The sequence below is a fragment of the Simochromis diagramma genome, unplaced genomic scaffold, assembly GCF_900408965.1.
Source record: "Simochromis diagramma unplaced genomic scaffold, fSimDia1.1 OVJJ01000293.1, whole genome shotgun sequence".
Classification (NCBI taxonomy): domain Eukaryota; kingdom Metazoa; phylum Chordata; class Actinopteri; order Cichliformes; family Cichlidae; genus Simochromis; species Simochromis diagramma.
Genome location: NW_024386801.1, coordinates 6,694,259 through 6,708,000, shown reverse-complemented (window position 1 = coordinate 6,708,000; position 13,742 = coordinate 6,694,259). Strand labels below are relative to the sequence as shown.

The 13,742-nt window shown below is 43.0% G+C and overlaps 1 protein-coding gene across 3 annotated transcripts in view; it reads right to left on the bottom strand.

Annotated features, from left to right (window-relative positions):
• LOC120729648 (membrane-associated guanylate kinase, WW and PDZ domain-containing protein 2-like) overlaps window positions 1-13,742 on the bottom strand; it is an 89,042-nt gene that overhangs the window by 57,422 nt on the left and 17,878 nt on the right. For all 3 annotated transcript variants that reach the window (XM_040025403.1, XM_040025402.1, XM_040025404.1), the window contains exon 2: window positions 5,573-5,689. In XM_040025403.1, coding sequence (XP_039881337.1) covers window positions 5,573-5,689 — 117 coding nt within the window. The remainder of the gene's footprint in view (window positions 1-5,572; window positions 5,690-13,742) is intronic.

Genomic DNA, 13,742 nt, shown 5'->3' with positions numbered 1-13,742 from the left:
TTATTTTCTAACATGGTCTTGAGGAATAGCTTTCCAGGCTTTATGAAGGTTTTTCCAAAGATTTTCTTTCGGGAGCCTCAGGAGGTAGAGCGGCTGTCTACTGATCGAAAGGTCAGTGGTTCGCTTCCCGGATCCTCCTGTCAACATGTTGAAGAAATCTTGGGCGAGATACTGAACCCTGATTCACCCCCATCGTGGTGTCACTGCATGTGTGGATGTAAGAGAAGGCACTTAGGTATAGAAAAAGTGCTTTTATGAATGTGTGTGCTATTTGGTGAATGGAGGTTGTGTTAAAAAATGCTTTGAGTGCTCATTTAGAGTTCCTATTTAACTCATTTTAGCCATTGGCCCGGCGACCGTAACATTTGTGCTAGGGACAAGCATATATATGAAAACATATCTTACCATGGTGTACACTTTGTCCTCCTAAAATCTGAGGAAACTACAGCCGGTGGGCAATATCTTCATGTCTTTAAGAAATGGGGGGGACAGACAGAACCTGGGAGATCTGCACCTTCAGTTCATTCACTGAAGACTCATTAGAAATGCTCTCAGTGGAAAAGTGGAGGCCAAAGAAACAGGGAGAAAATGCTGAGACATTCTAAATTAAACAAGAACTGGACCAAAAATCTGTTACAACAGGTCTTATGGAGTGATTAATTCACACTTAAAAATTTGGGGTCAAACTGTCACCAAAATGAGAAGGAAGGTCACGAGGGAGCGTCCACCATATCGTGACAACGATCCCATACCTGGATAGAAAACACATTCCCAGAACCTGGACCTTAACATTATTAAAGCAGCATCCTTAACAGACAACTGGAGAAATATTCCTACTTAATGAAATTACAAAAATCTTGTCTAAGAGAGTTTATAAGAGGCTTTGAGGGAGAATAAAGATGGTCATATCAAATACTGACTTTTAAGCTGCTTGCTTTAAATGCTGTATTTCCATGTTGTTTCTTAAAATGTTTAAATCACTGCACCTATTTCCAATCCTCCCAGTAAAATCTAAAGAAATGAGCGGTGGCTCTTTTGCACACTACTGCATTTTTATTTCATGTGCAATATCACTTCCTGCGTACTATGACCAAACACTGAATGGTGTGCATTACCACGAGTGTGTATTAAGATCTGCTGCATGCATTAGGGTGAGAAGGTGTCTTTCATCTTCCACAAATTTCCCACATCACCGTGATCATTATCAGACATCCGTCACCCCTATCACCATCACCATCTGAAGCATCTTGGCCCTGTTCAGCTCAACATCTTTATCTGCTCCTCCTCTGCAGTCTGAGGAGGATTCCCTGTCGGAAGCTGCAGGGGAGCATGTGTCCAGAACAGTGGATGTAAAGTGACAGAAGCTGCATGTATTTATAGGCTATCTGAGTAGAGGAATGTGCTGCTCACTGTTCAAGCTATTTATAGAGCCTTTTACTGATGCCTCTGAGCAGAGTGGAGGAAAGGAGATGGTTCTCCCGGGTATTACTTACGAGGCTCCCTCATATCTCCCTCTACCCTCATTCCTTGCACGTCCGACCTTCTCCCCACATCTCTACCCTCCATCCTCTTAACATCCACTTGCATCGACTCTTGTTTCTCACTTTCCATCTTCTGCCGCTGCCTTCTCCCCTCCCCTCTCTCCCCTGCTGATCTCCTCCTCTTTACCTCCTCTTCTCCCCATTTTCCATCTTCTCGCAGAGCCTTTTTGCTCGTGTCCACATCCATCACCTTCACCCCCCCTCGCTCCCTCAATTTACTGTACCCCCACCTCTCTCCTTCCTCTTCTCTTGTATTTTCCAGATGTTTTCACTCCTTTAGAAAATGTTCCCCGTCTTACGCTCTCATCTGCAGTTGTATCAAAGAGGCACTCACATTGCTAATATGCAGAGAGCAAAACCATTTTAAACTCTTCTCTAAATTCCTAACAGCAGGCGCTCTGACAGGAGCTCAGGCTCTGAAGTGGTCAACGTAGCCCTGCAAAATCAAATCAAATAGCACTGGAAATTTTCAAAAGCTCAAAAGGCTTGAGAAGTTAGACTGTCAAACAGCAGCAATCTCATCAAATGGTTCAACCTGAAAGGTGGGATACCTCTCTCAAGTTTTACTACCTTCACGTCCAAAAAAATCTCCTTTTCTGCCAATATTGTTTCTACTGCCTGACACTTTTACCAGTTACTGTGTCACTTAAAATCTTGTTTACTCTTATTTTTTTAAGCTTTCTCAGTCTTCAGTGACTGTTATCGCCTGTCCTAGTAAAAAATATGCACATGTCCTTGAAGTGATCGTCCTGCTACCATTTGTGTGCCTGCTGAAGCGTGAACGCATGTGCAAAATAAACCTGAAATAAGTAAAAATCCACAAGCAAACAAAACAGAAGACACACACACAATAGGCTGCAGGCCACAATACAGCATCTGTATACGGTTATTAATGACCGAGAGTAAACGAGTATGTTCATTTCATTATTTTTGCTGAAAGAATGGACAATCCTTGAGCTGAATGATGTAACAGGATGCAGTAGTTGATGTCAGCATGTGAGTCTTCTAGCTGTATGAACACACGCACGCAAACACACACGCACACACAGACAGACACACCTCCTCCCACGTCCCTGACAGCGTGTTGTGATGCAGAGTGGCGTCTGCTCGTCAAGCTGACAGACCGGCACTGACAGCGTGGTCAGAGCGCTGCAGACAAGGGAGAAAAAACACTGATTTTATAACGCTCCAAACCACAACAACAAACAGCCCACAGGGCACGAGCAGTGCAGCACTCAGGACCATCAACCTTGTTTTTGGCCCTTCTGATGCTGTGTCACTGACGGTTGAGCAACGCCTGCTTCTGCGAGTCTCAGACTGCCAGGAAATCGTGCGTTGACTATACACTGATCAGCCACACTAATACCACCTTTCAAATATTTTGCAGGTCTCCTTGAACAGCTCTGGTGAGGCATGAACTCCAAAAAAAAAACCCCTCTGAGGTTTATGACATAAGCAGCAGGTCATTTAAGTCCTGCGCAGGTGAAGAGAGGGGCCTCAAGGCCAGGTCAACAGAAGGTTGAACGCATTCCAGAAATTACAGCAGGGATTTGAGGAGCACAGCAGTGTGGCTTTATCCTGTTGAAAGAGATGGCCGCTGCCATCAGGAAAAAAAAAACAAACAAAACAAAAAATGTTTACGTAGGTACAAAAGCTTCCACATGAATGACAGGACCCAAGATTACCCAGCAAATCACTACCTAGAGCATCAAACTGTCTCTGCCAGCTTGTGCTCAAACACATCATCAGACCATCAGAACACCTTCCTTAACTGCTCTGCTGTCCGGTTCTGATCACAACTTGGAAAGATGGGAATAAGCACACAGCTCCCTCTAAATTTTGTGTTCCCCTATTTAAAAAAAAAAAAAAAAAAAAAAGAGATATAGTGGAGAAAATATGCCTTAATTTGATAAGACAGTAAAAAGTAAGGGGGGAGAGGGGGTGAATGTCACGCAGCAAATGACCTGAGGCGAACCGAGGCTGCTGCAGTAAGGACTTCAGCTTTCAGGACATGGCATGCATGCTGCACCGGCTACAGAACTGCCCCTCTGATGCCCTTCAATCAGCAATTTGTGAGCCCATGACCCTCTCACCGGTTCACTGCCTGTCCTATCTATGTTGGACTGCTTCTGCAGGTACTAACACCTGCATACAGGGAACACCACACAACACTTCCCTACTGAGGTGCTCTGACCTGCTCCTCTAACCATCATACTTTGGAAACTTTCAAAGTCACTCCAATCCTAATGCCCGACCATTTCTCCTGCTTCCAGCGCACCAACTTCACAAAGTGATAGTTCATCAGCCTGCTCTTCGACAGCTGCCACTGATATTAAAGCCAATGTTATTCACTTCACCCGTCACTGGTTTCAGCGTTGTGGCTGATTAGTGTATATGAGACAGCGTAAGTAGTACAAAGTGCTCACCATTAAAATAAATTTGGGGGATTCCTGCAGTATTACAACTGCATTTTAATGACATTTAAATAATCAGCATATGATGATTCAAAGCCGCTATGCAGGAGGTCTATGAGTTGGAATTTCTATAATCTTCATTACACTGTATCAGCTTTGTTAAGTGATAGGCAGTTAATTATGGGGATGTCATTACTGCTCAAACACATCACGCAGAATGAGCATCTTTCCGTTCCCGTAAAGCCCTGGAAGGGGACTATAATTGCAATGTGGCGACAAAACCACCAAAACAGACACGTGCTGCCCTTCAGCCTCAATAGGGCAGAAGTGTTGAAGCTTAGCCAGTCCACACCACCTCTGTCGTCACCCTGTCAGTCTGCCTTCACTGCACTATTACACAGCCAACAGTCTGAGAAAGAAAGAGGAACGGAGAGGCAGAGGGAAGGAGAAGGAGAGGCCGCCTGGAGTTAAAACTGAAAGGGAGAGAAAATGTGATGGTGAGGTGGTGACCAAAAGAAATCAAAGAGGCAGAGGAGGGTGGGAGGGGAGCAGGGGGAACATGAGAGAGAGTGAAAGCAGAAGATGAAGACGGCGGGAAAAAGAGGAGAAAAAAAAAAAAGAGAGTGATAGAGTGATAGTGAGAGAGAGAGGCTCAGGAACTGTGCAGCTGTGGGACCGTATTAAACAATCACTTCTGTGTCAGCAGCTCAACACACCGGCAGAGAGGACATCTAGTATAGTAGAAGCAGCCAGTACAAAAACACCCATCGCTGACGTCAAGCCGAGCTCTGTTTCCTCATGCGTCTGTACCAGAATCTGCGCTATGAATTGGCCTATTAACAGAAGATAATGAAACATGTCAGATGAGTGCAAAACCCTTCACCAAACATGCATGCAAAGCGAGCTCATCCACACGCTGCATGCAGTCTGCAGACTCAAGCATCAGGCCTGATTCATGAGCTGCTGCCTGTATTGACACAGGAAGATCCTGCTGGGCCTTGCATCCCCTCAATATTAATCACACAATGACATCGCCGCCCAACAGGCCAAAGGCATACGTGCCGGGGAAACAAAAAAGACAACAACCCACAAAAGAACCAAAAAAACCCCAGACAAAAAAAAAAAAAAAACATTCACATGTAACATCTCATTTGGTCAGCGTGTAAAATTCATCACACACAGAAAGAAATCTGTGTATGTTGTCTAGCATGTGCTAAAGGGGGGGCAGGGCATCACCACAACGCAAGCCTCAAGACAAGAGGGTGGTTGCCGTGGAAACCTCAGGCTGAAAGCTCGGCAGCCGGACGACTGAGGGAAGAGAAGGAGCGATAGACGGCGAGAGACAGAGAGAATGAGTGTGTGTGTGTGTAAAATAAAAGGGTAACATCTCGGGGGCAAGCGGAGAGAAAGACAAGGTGTGTTAGCTGGTGGAGGAGGGTTGACAATGATATCCAAGAAATGGTGCTAGAGAATGAAAGAGACAATTACAGACATACAGTGAGGCAGCAGAGAGGATGAGATCAAAGAAGAGTAAAAAAAAGAAAAAGAAGAGGAGTGCAGCAGTGATGGAGGCCAGAGGGTGGAAGAGGGGAGCGATAGAGGGTGATGTGGACTCACAGGGAACAGTGCGGAGGTAGAGGTTGTCTCTGATGATTTGCTGGTGGTCGTGGTCCACTGAGCCCTTGGAGAAGCGCAGGTTGAGGTAGTGCCGCAAATCCTTGTCAACCACCCCCCCTAAAACACAAAACGAGCAAGAGAGAGAGAGAGAGAGAGAGAGAGAGAGAGAGAGAGAGAGAGAGAGAGAGAGAGAGAGAGAGAGAGAGGGGTCAGAGCTTGATGACAACACACACAAACTGGCAAAGGACATTTTTCTTTTGATCCAAGTCAGACTGTTTCAAAAACCACCAAAAGGATTTCCACTGCAGTGGAAGAACAAGCACCAGTTATTAAACAAAAAAAGACACACAACTTTAAACCCGTTACGGAAAACTGAAAGTTTAAAATGACACAAAGCATCAATGCATGAATATCAGCTACTTCAGAAGCTCTTTGTCTTCAAGTTTGAGTAATTTTCTTTAATATTTTCCAACAAAACGCCGAAGCGCACCAATACAGAATGCACAGACTATCAAAGCTGTTAGCAAAGAGAAACACTGAGGAATATTTTAACAGTATAAAAACTTCCTTGAGGAGCAATAAAAGGGAAAACGGCATGTTAAAGGGGGGGAGAGAGAACAAAACACAATTTTGTAGTGTCATGAGAAAAAAATGGCTTGCAATGATTTTCACAACAAAGCAAAACAGCAAAGGCTACTAGAGCAATTGTGTAAACCAGTGATCCCCTTGGGGTTAAATGTGTGGTGTCAGCAGGTTGGGTGACAAAGGCTACAGAGGACAGAAGCTCAAACCTCCTCATTTCTCCCTCTCTGTCTCTGATGATTACGTGCCGTTTGCGCTTTCATCCTTTTCATTATGTCACTGAGCTGAAACAAAGAAAAGTAAATGACAAACAAAATAAGGGCAAAAGGCTAAGGAGCAGGCCAACATATCTATGCGGCATATAGTGCGCGCGCGCGTGTGTGTGTGTGTGTGTGTGTGTGTGATAATGCCCATGAATAGTTTCTCCTCCCTTCATCTGAAACCAAAGAAGCCCAGGAGGATGAGAGGAGGGGAACTTATTTTCCACACAGCATTCGATATGCAAAACCATCACATCCGACAGCGGGAGGGATGAGGTTACATGCCATGCATTTACAAATGACAAAAATGCCTCCTCACTCATGCATACTCTAGTGACCTCCTGCCAAATGGAGTTGACAGCGTTCAGGATACCAGTTAAGATTCAGGCAGTGTCTGCCTTTCATAGGAAACTCTTTACATTGGAACCATGCATACACGGCCCTGACACAGGTGACACTGTAATTCTCAAATGATCAACCCTTTTAGTCTAACATCTTATGTAAACTGACACCATTTTAGCAAGGCCACGAAGCACCATGAAATGCTTCACAAATAGAAAAGAGCGAGGTGAGAGGAGAGGAGAGAGGAGAGGAGGAGAGGATAGGAAAGGAGAGGAAATGAGGAGAGGAGAGGAAAACAAAGGAATAGATGGAAGACAGGATGAAATCTTGATTGGCATTACTACTAGACAGTGATTGTTCTAGATGGGTTTACCATGATGTCACGCAGCTATGCATTCATGCATAGGCCATATCTCTGACATGCACAGACACCAGCATACATATATCTCTACATACACACCGATACATGCTCAGAGAGAGAAAGACATCCGAGAGAAAGAGCTGTGCAAGCCGGGCACCTCATCAGTACCTGGCCCAGATGTTGATATAAGCGGTCCTTTCTCTACAGGTATATATCCAAAGACAGCCTGTCCTCCCAGGCGTCCTCTAGCCTTGCAACCATCCACCGCACATCTTCTGCCGCCTTGGTGAAACCACACTCTCTCGCCTCCTGCCTCTGCTTCTCCACTGCTGCTCCAGCACACAGCAGTAACCAGCTGCAGCCAATTTTAATCCCAGGGAAGAAGATAAGGACGGGGGGGATGGGAGATGTAAAATGACACGGATAGATGGCGAGAGACGACGACCGTCGGGAGGAAAAAAAGAGGAGAAGATGTACCAGTGTGAAGCCGGGCTCCACAAAAACCTACCAGCGGATTGGCCGGATGACTTCCACAGTCCTGCAGCAGCCCCTATCTGCTGCTGCTATTACTGCACTGGTGTGTGTGTGTTTTGTGTGTGTGTCTCCAAAAGACTGAGAGAGACAGTACGTGGTAGTATCAGATAAATGTTTATGCATGTGAAAGCATTTGTAGAGTGTGTGTCGGTATTTTTTTCCGTGTATGAGCACACCCAGATGCTCCCCGACGTTCCTCAAATACTCTCCATCTCCCGTCCACCAGATGCTCTCTCTGTTTGACCTTGTGTCAAAGTAGCCTAGACTAGAGAGAAATACTGTGACGCGCAGCAGCAGCAGCATATGTCACAGTGAGGTTACACTCACTCATCCGCACACGGAGGGCTGATGAGCTCACAGCTGCAGAAGATGCCTCGAGCGCCGTCTTGAGCAAGGTTTGGTCAAAACACAAGACGTAAACAAACACCAACACAGAAACACACGCTCGTGATATGAGCGCTTGGCTCGAGGCACAGCTGACTGTGGAGGAGGGGTGTATTTGAAGAAGCTTTATTGGTGTGACTGTTCAAACAGAACAAATTTACCAGTCTCAGAGTTAAACTTGATGCTGTAAACATCACAGTGAACTCGTTTGGTGCCTGTCTGCTTCAACAAAGCAGAAAATAATTCTGGGAAAGGCAGTTTTTATAGATTGCCAAAAACGGCAGCATGAAAGCGGGGTAGAAAGGACGACGGCACAATCAATCAACACCATCAATCAAGGCAGACAGCAATCAGCGCAGGACTACACAGACTCACACTGCCCATCGACTCTCTTTTACATGATCCCCAAAATCACGCACAAACATTTAAACACAAAGGTTCATTTAAACAAATTCCTCCCTTCTGCCCACATCTGCCGTTACTGGTGGAGCTGCTGGCACTACCTCCACCACAGCAGTCTTCACCTCGTTATGTGATTAGATGAGTCCAAAATCACTCCCAGTTTACCATACAGAGCACTAAATTTACTGTCCATTTTATTCATAATCACTAGTGCCCTTAAATATTCCACAAGGGCTTGACTGCTTAATTCCTGTGCTCAATATCTCGTTAAAACGTATCTCTTCTGCTACTGCTGGGTGAGCTAAAAGGCTCCAGCTGAGCATTTAGCAAGCTACTTGGATCCACAGAGTCAACTGCATGTTTAACCATGCAGACAGCTTCACGTTTTACTAAAGAAACCCTGAAAATCGAGCAGAATTCAGTTTTACACACAGAGACGTATAGATAGTTGGCCACATACATCAGATAATCTAATGTCTTTGTTGCTTAGCAACACAAAAGAACCAGATCTGTCCGCACAGCTGTTCATTTACCTAACGCCACACACCCAAATTAGAGAGCTTGTTCAGTGTTTAAACGTCAATATTTCTAATTCTACATGCCTAAATAAGTGTCTTCACATGAAAAAAAAACACCACCTTCACATATGTTCAAATGAAAGACCATCAAATGTTCTATCCTACAATACAACGTCTTTACTGATCAAAGCAAGGCTGCCACTGCAAATGCATTTTAAAAAAGTAAACAAATCTGTCAACAGCTATACGTTAACGATATGAATATGCAATCAAATCTGACAACAAGAGGACTATGCAACTGTCAAAATACTGAACCAGGAAGACAGTTTGTAACATTAATTCAATTCAATTTGATTTATATAGTGCCACATCACAACAGCAGTCACCTCAAGGTGCTTAATAGTGTAAGGTAAAGAGGGTCTAAACAATCAGATGACCCCCCTATTAAGGAAGTGGGAAGGAAAAACTCCCTTTTAACAGGAAGAAACCTCCGGTAGACAAAGTCACCTATTTTGAGGGTCTAAAGTGTAAAAAAAAAAAAAAAAGGGTTTGCCAGGTCACTGCTGCAGCTGTCTTTAGTTGTTTGTGGATCTTTTTTCTTTTTTTTAAGCAAGTGAAATGCAGCAAGATCAGGTTGAGATCAGGTCACTGACCTGGTCACTGCAGAATATTCCACTTTCAGACCTTCAAAAACTCCTGAGCTGCATTCACATTATGTTTCAGGTCATTGCCTTTCTGTACTCTCAAGTGTCCTCCAGTGAAGTTTGCTGCATTTGCCCGAACTTTGCACAAAGTGACACTTCAAAAAATGTACTTGTGTAAATGTGAGTTGTGACCCAGTGCCAAAGAAGCGATGTTGATCCATGCATCATACTGCATCATACTGCCTCTGCTGTACTTATTTTAAATGTAGTACGCTTCAGGATCAGAACCTGTCAAAGCCTTCTCCACACTTTCTTCTCCACAGTTATCTTACTGGCTGTTTTTTTGTTTTTGGCAATTTTATAATCTTATCTTTTTCTTCTTTGAACACGTTTGCATCTTGTGGTGATCTTTCTGTATTTCTTTTTGTGAAGTCTTCATCATAGATTTGGATAATTATAAGCCTTCCTAATGGAGTGTTCCTAAATTGGCTGCCTGTTCTGATAACACTAAGTTTCCTGTCATGATTATGACCACTCACAATGCTCTTTACTTTAAGTCCAAGCTTTTTTTCCCCCCATGTTTCTAAGCTCACAAGCGTTCTTGTATCAAAACTGTTGATTTTGCCCTTCCTAATATTTCTGTTATCCCTTTGAAGATTTTCTTTGTTTTTGCTGCCTCAGGATGGCCTTTTTTCATTTGTACTGACAGCTCCTTTGAGCGCAGTGATACCAAATGTACACAACATACTTGGAAACAGCTCTAAACCGTTTACCTGTCATGATAGCCTGTGTGATAACACGCGAGGCCCCGAGTACAGAGGATTGGGACTATAAATAACTATAATGGCTCGATAGTTGTTGCATCATTTTTCTTTAGTGTATTCATCGTGTGTATTCACCTATAAGGTGAATGTCTTAGTACACAGCTAAAATATTAACTGTTCTATGAGTGCCCACACATATAAAGATCTAAAAGTATATCAGTCAGCACCTTAACACCTGTTAAATGTGCTCTCCCCAAGCCTCCAAATTGAGAAAAAAAAAAATCACTTCCTGTTATTTCAGTAATATTTTATATTGAAGAATGTATATCCTCTGCTCATCTCATTTCCAAGTTGGAACAACTGTTAATTAAGCTAAGTTCACTGACATTAATGATTTATTAAACTTGTACCAACCTCTGTAGTAACAGTATTTCATTTGTAGTGATTTATGCCGTTGTTTATATATGATGAAAGCTTAAAAAGATTTAATTGGGGATCAATAAACGCTCAGCAGGCTACAGCAAAAACTAAGGCTCTGTTCCTCCACTAATTACTGACGTAAACACTGGAACAACCAATTCCAGAGGCCACGGGCTTGTTGTGATTTCAATTCCAACAGTTCACGGAAACAAGGATGCCTGACATCACCTCACCAGTGCTACGGACAGCTGCTGAGGTTTTTAGTCTCTCTCTGAGGAAGGTCACATTTTTCCTGATAGACCTTGTGAGATGGAACATTTCCTCTCACAGTCTAAAATCTTTAAAAGTGCAATTTATTCATAAGTAAGATTTTCCTGATTATATATAGCTTAGCTCTGTACCCACACATTCAGTTCCCAAATGTCACTGAATATATACACTTAGTCATGTTTGTCAACACTAGTCCAAATGTCCATCCAATCTCTCTTATCTTAGTTACTAAAAAAAACAAAGCAAAAACCACCTTTCTGTGTGTTCGTCTTTCTGGCTTTGTGGAACTGAGAGTACTACAACTGTCACGGAGGCTTATAGATGAAAACCCTGCCCACAATTCCCTCAGCACCTTAAGGTCACACTTAAACAACATTTATTCATTTTTACAAGCCGTCTTCCTCCAGGCAACAGCTACTTTTTAGTGAAGTATGCAAACCACAAGCTTACAGAAAAATCAGAAGGCAGATATTCTTTAGTCAAACCAGAAAAAGACTCAGATTTACCTCATACTGTAACGTAGAGCGTACCACAGGTTGCAAAGATTACTTTCTTTCATAGCTGGACGTAAATCTGATATTTTGCATGAACAATACCTCTTTTTGCTAAATGCTTTTTAAAGAGATGTGGATTTACTTGACATAAGCTAACTAACTAATATATTAATGCAACCTCAAAGTTAAACTATTTAGGTAGCTTCAGGTTTGCTCAGAATTTCAGATTAAACACAGTTTAATCATTACTATGATGTATTATTGTGTGTGTCCCTTATAATGCTGCAGAAGATGCATTTCTACATTAATGTATTAATGTAATTGTGAAAAAAAGACTGGTCCATGTGTATACACCCACTAATATTAACATTACATAACTATATACTGATATATTAGTAAACAGTTATGTAATACATGTAATATATATAATTATACCCACTGTCAGCTTCCCATGGTAACAGTTACCCATCGTTTCTTTATTTGTTGAAAGTCTTTGGACTTTGCACCACTGCACACGTGAAGCCATACATGGTATTATCAATATTCTCTGTTCTGTTTACAGTGAGCGCAAAGACAAAACAAGTACAAGTCCTCTCCCATCACACTGTTTTTCCGCTTTCCAGCTCCGCTCGGTTACTGATATTTCAGATTTCATCTGTAAGTCAAAACCTTCTACTTGTCAGCTAGACCCCATTCCTACAGTTTTGGTTAAGGCATGTCTACCTTCTTTGCTTCCGGTCATATCTGCCATCATCTGCTCTTCACTTACCACTGGAACTGTTCCTGCTTCCCTCAAAATTGCCGCCATCACCCCAATATTGAAAAAAAACTGGTCTAGATCCCAATAATTTTGAGAATTTTTGGCCTATTTCCAATCTACCATTCCTTTCAAAAATTCTTGAGAAAATAGTTGCCACACAACTCCACTCACATTTAACTAATAATAATCTGTATGAACAGTTCCAGTCTGGTTTTCGCCCCTCCCATAGCACTGAAACAGCACTTATAAAAATAACCAATGGCAGCTGACTCCGGTTTACTTTCCATTCTTATTCTCCTCGATCTTAGTGCTGCTTTCGACACCATTTCTCACTCCATTCTTCTCAGTAGGCTAGCCTCTATCGGTCTCTCCCATACTCCACTAGCCTGGTTTAAATCATACCTGTCTGATCGCACTCAGTTCATTCAACTCAAATCCTTTACTTCTCAGTCCCTTCCTCTGACCACTGGCATGCCCCAGGGATCTGTCCTGGGGCCCCTTCTTTTCATTATCTACCTTCTACCGCTTGGACATATTTTCCGTAAATACAATATCCATTTTCACTGTTATGCCGATGACACCCAGCTTTATCTGTCCACTAAACCTGATTTTGCTCTTCCCCCATCCTCCCTCACCCTCTGCTTAGCTGAACTAAATTCATGGTTCTCTTCTAATTTTCTCAAACTCAATAGTAATAAATCCGAGCTCCTCTTGGTAGGCACTAAATCAACATTATCCAGAACCAACAGTATCTCTATTGCTATCGATAACTCACCGGTCTTCATTTCTTCCTCTGTGAAAAGTTTGGGTGTCATCCTCGACAGTACTCCATCTTTCAATTTACACATTAATAATATTACTCGGTCTGCATATTTTCAGTTGCGCAACATTAATCGTCTCCGTCCTTTTCTTACCCCACATGCCACTGCCATTCTTGTCCATAGCCTTGTTACTTCCCGGATTGATTATTGTAATTCACTTATTTTTGGTCTTACTCAAAAATCCATCCATAAGCTCCAACGCGTCCAGAACTCTGCTGCCCATATCATCACCAGGACCCCTTCTGTCCACCACATCACTCCTCCCCTGCAGCAGCTTCATTGGCTCCCGGTCAAATATCGCATCAATTTCTAAATACTCTTGCACACATTTAAGGTTATTCATCATCTCTCTCCTCCATATCTCTCTGACCTGGTTAAGATCACCGCCCCATCTCGTTGTCTCATGTCTTCTTCTTCCCTTTCACTCTCTGTCCCCTCCCCCTATCTTGTAACCATGGGGAGCAGGGCTTTCAGCTGCTCTGCTCCACGACTCTGGAATTCCCTACCTCCTGATTTAAGAAACATCTCTTCCTTCTCTCTCTTTAAGTCCAAACTCAAAACCCACTTGTACAAAATAGCTTATCCCACATAACCTCTCCACTCTCCTATTTTAT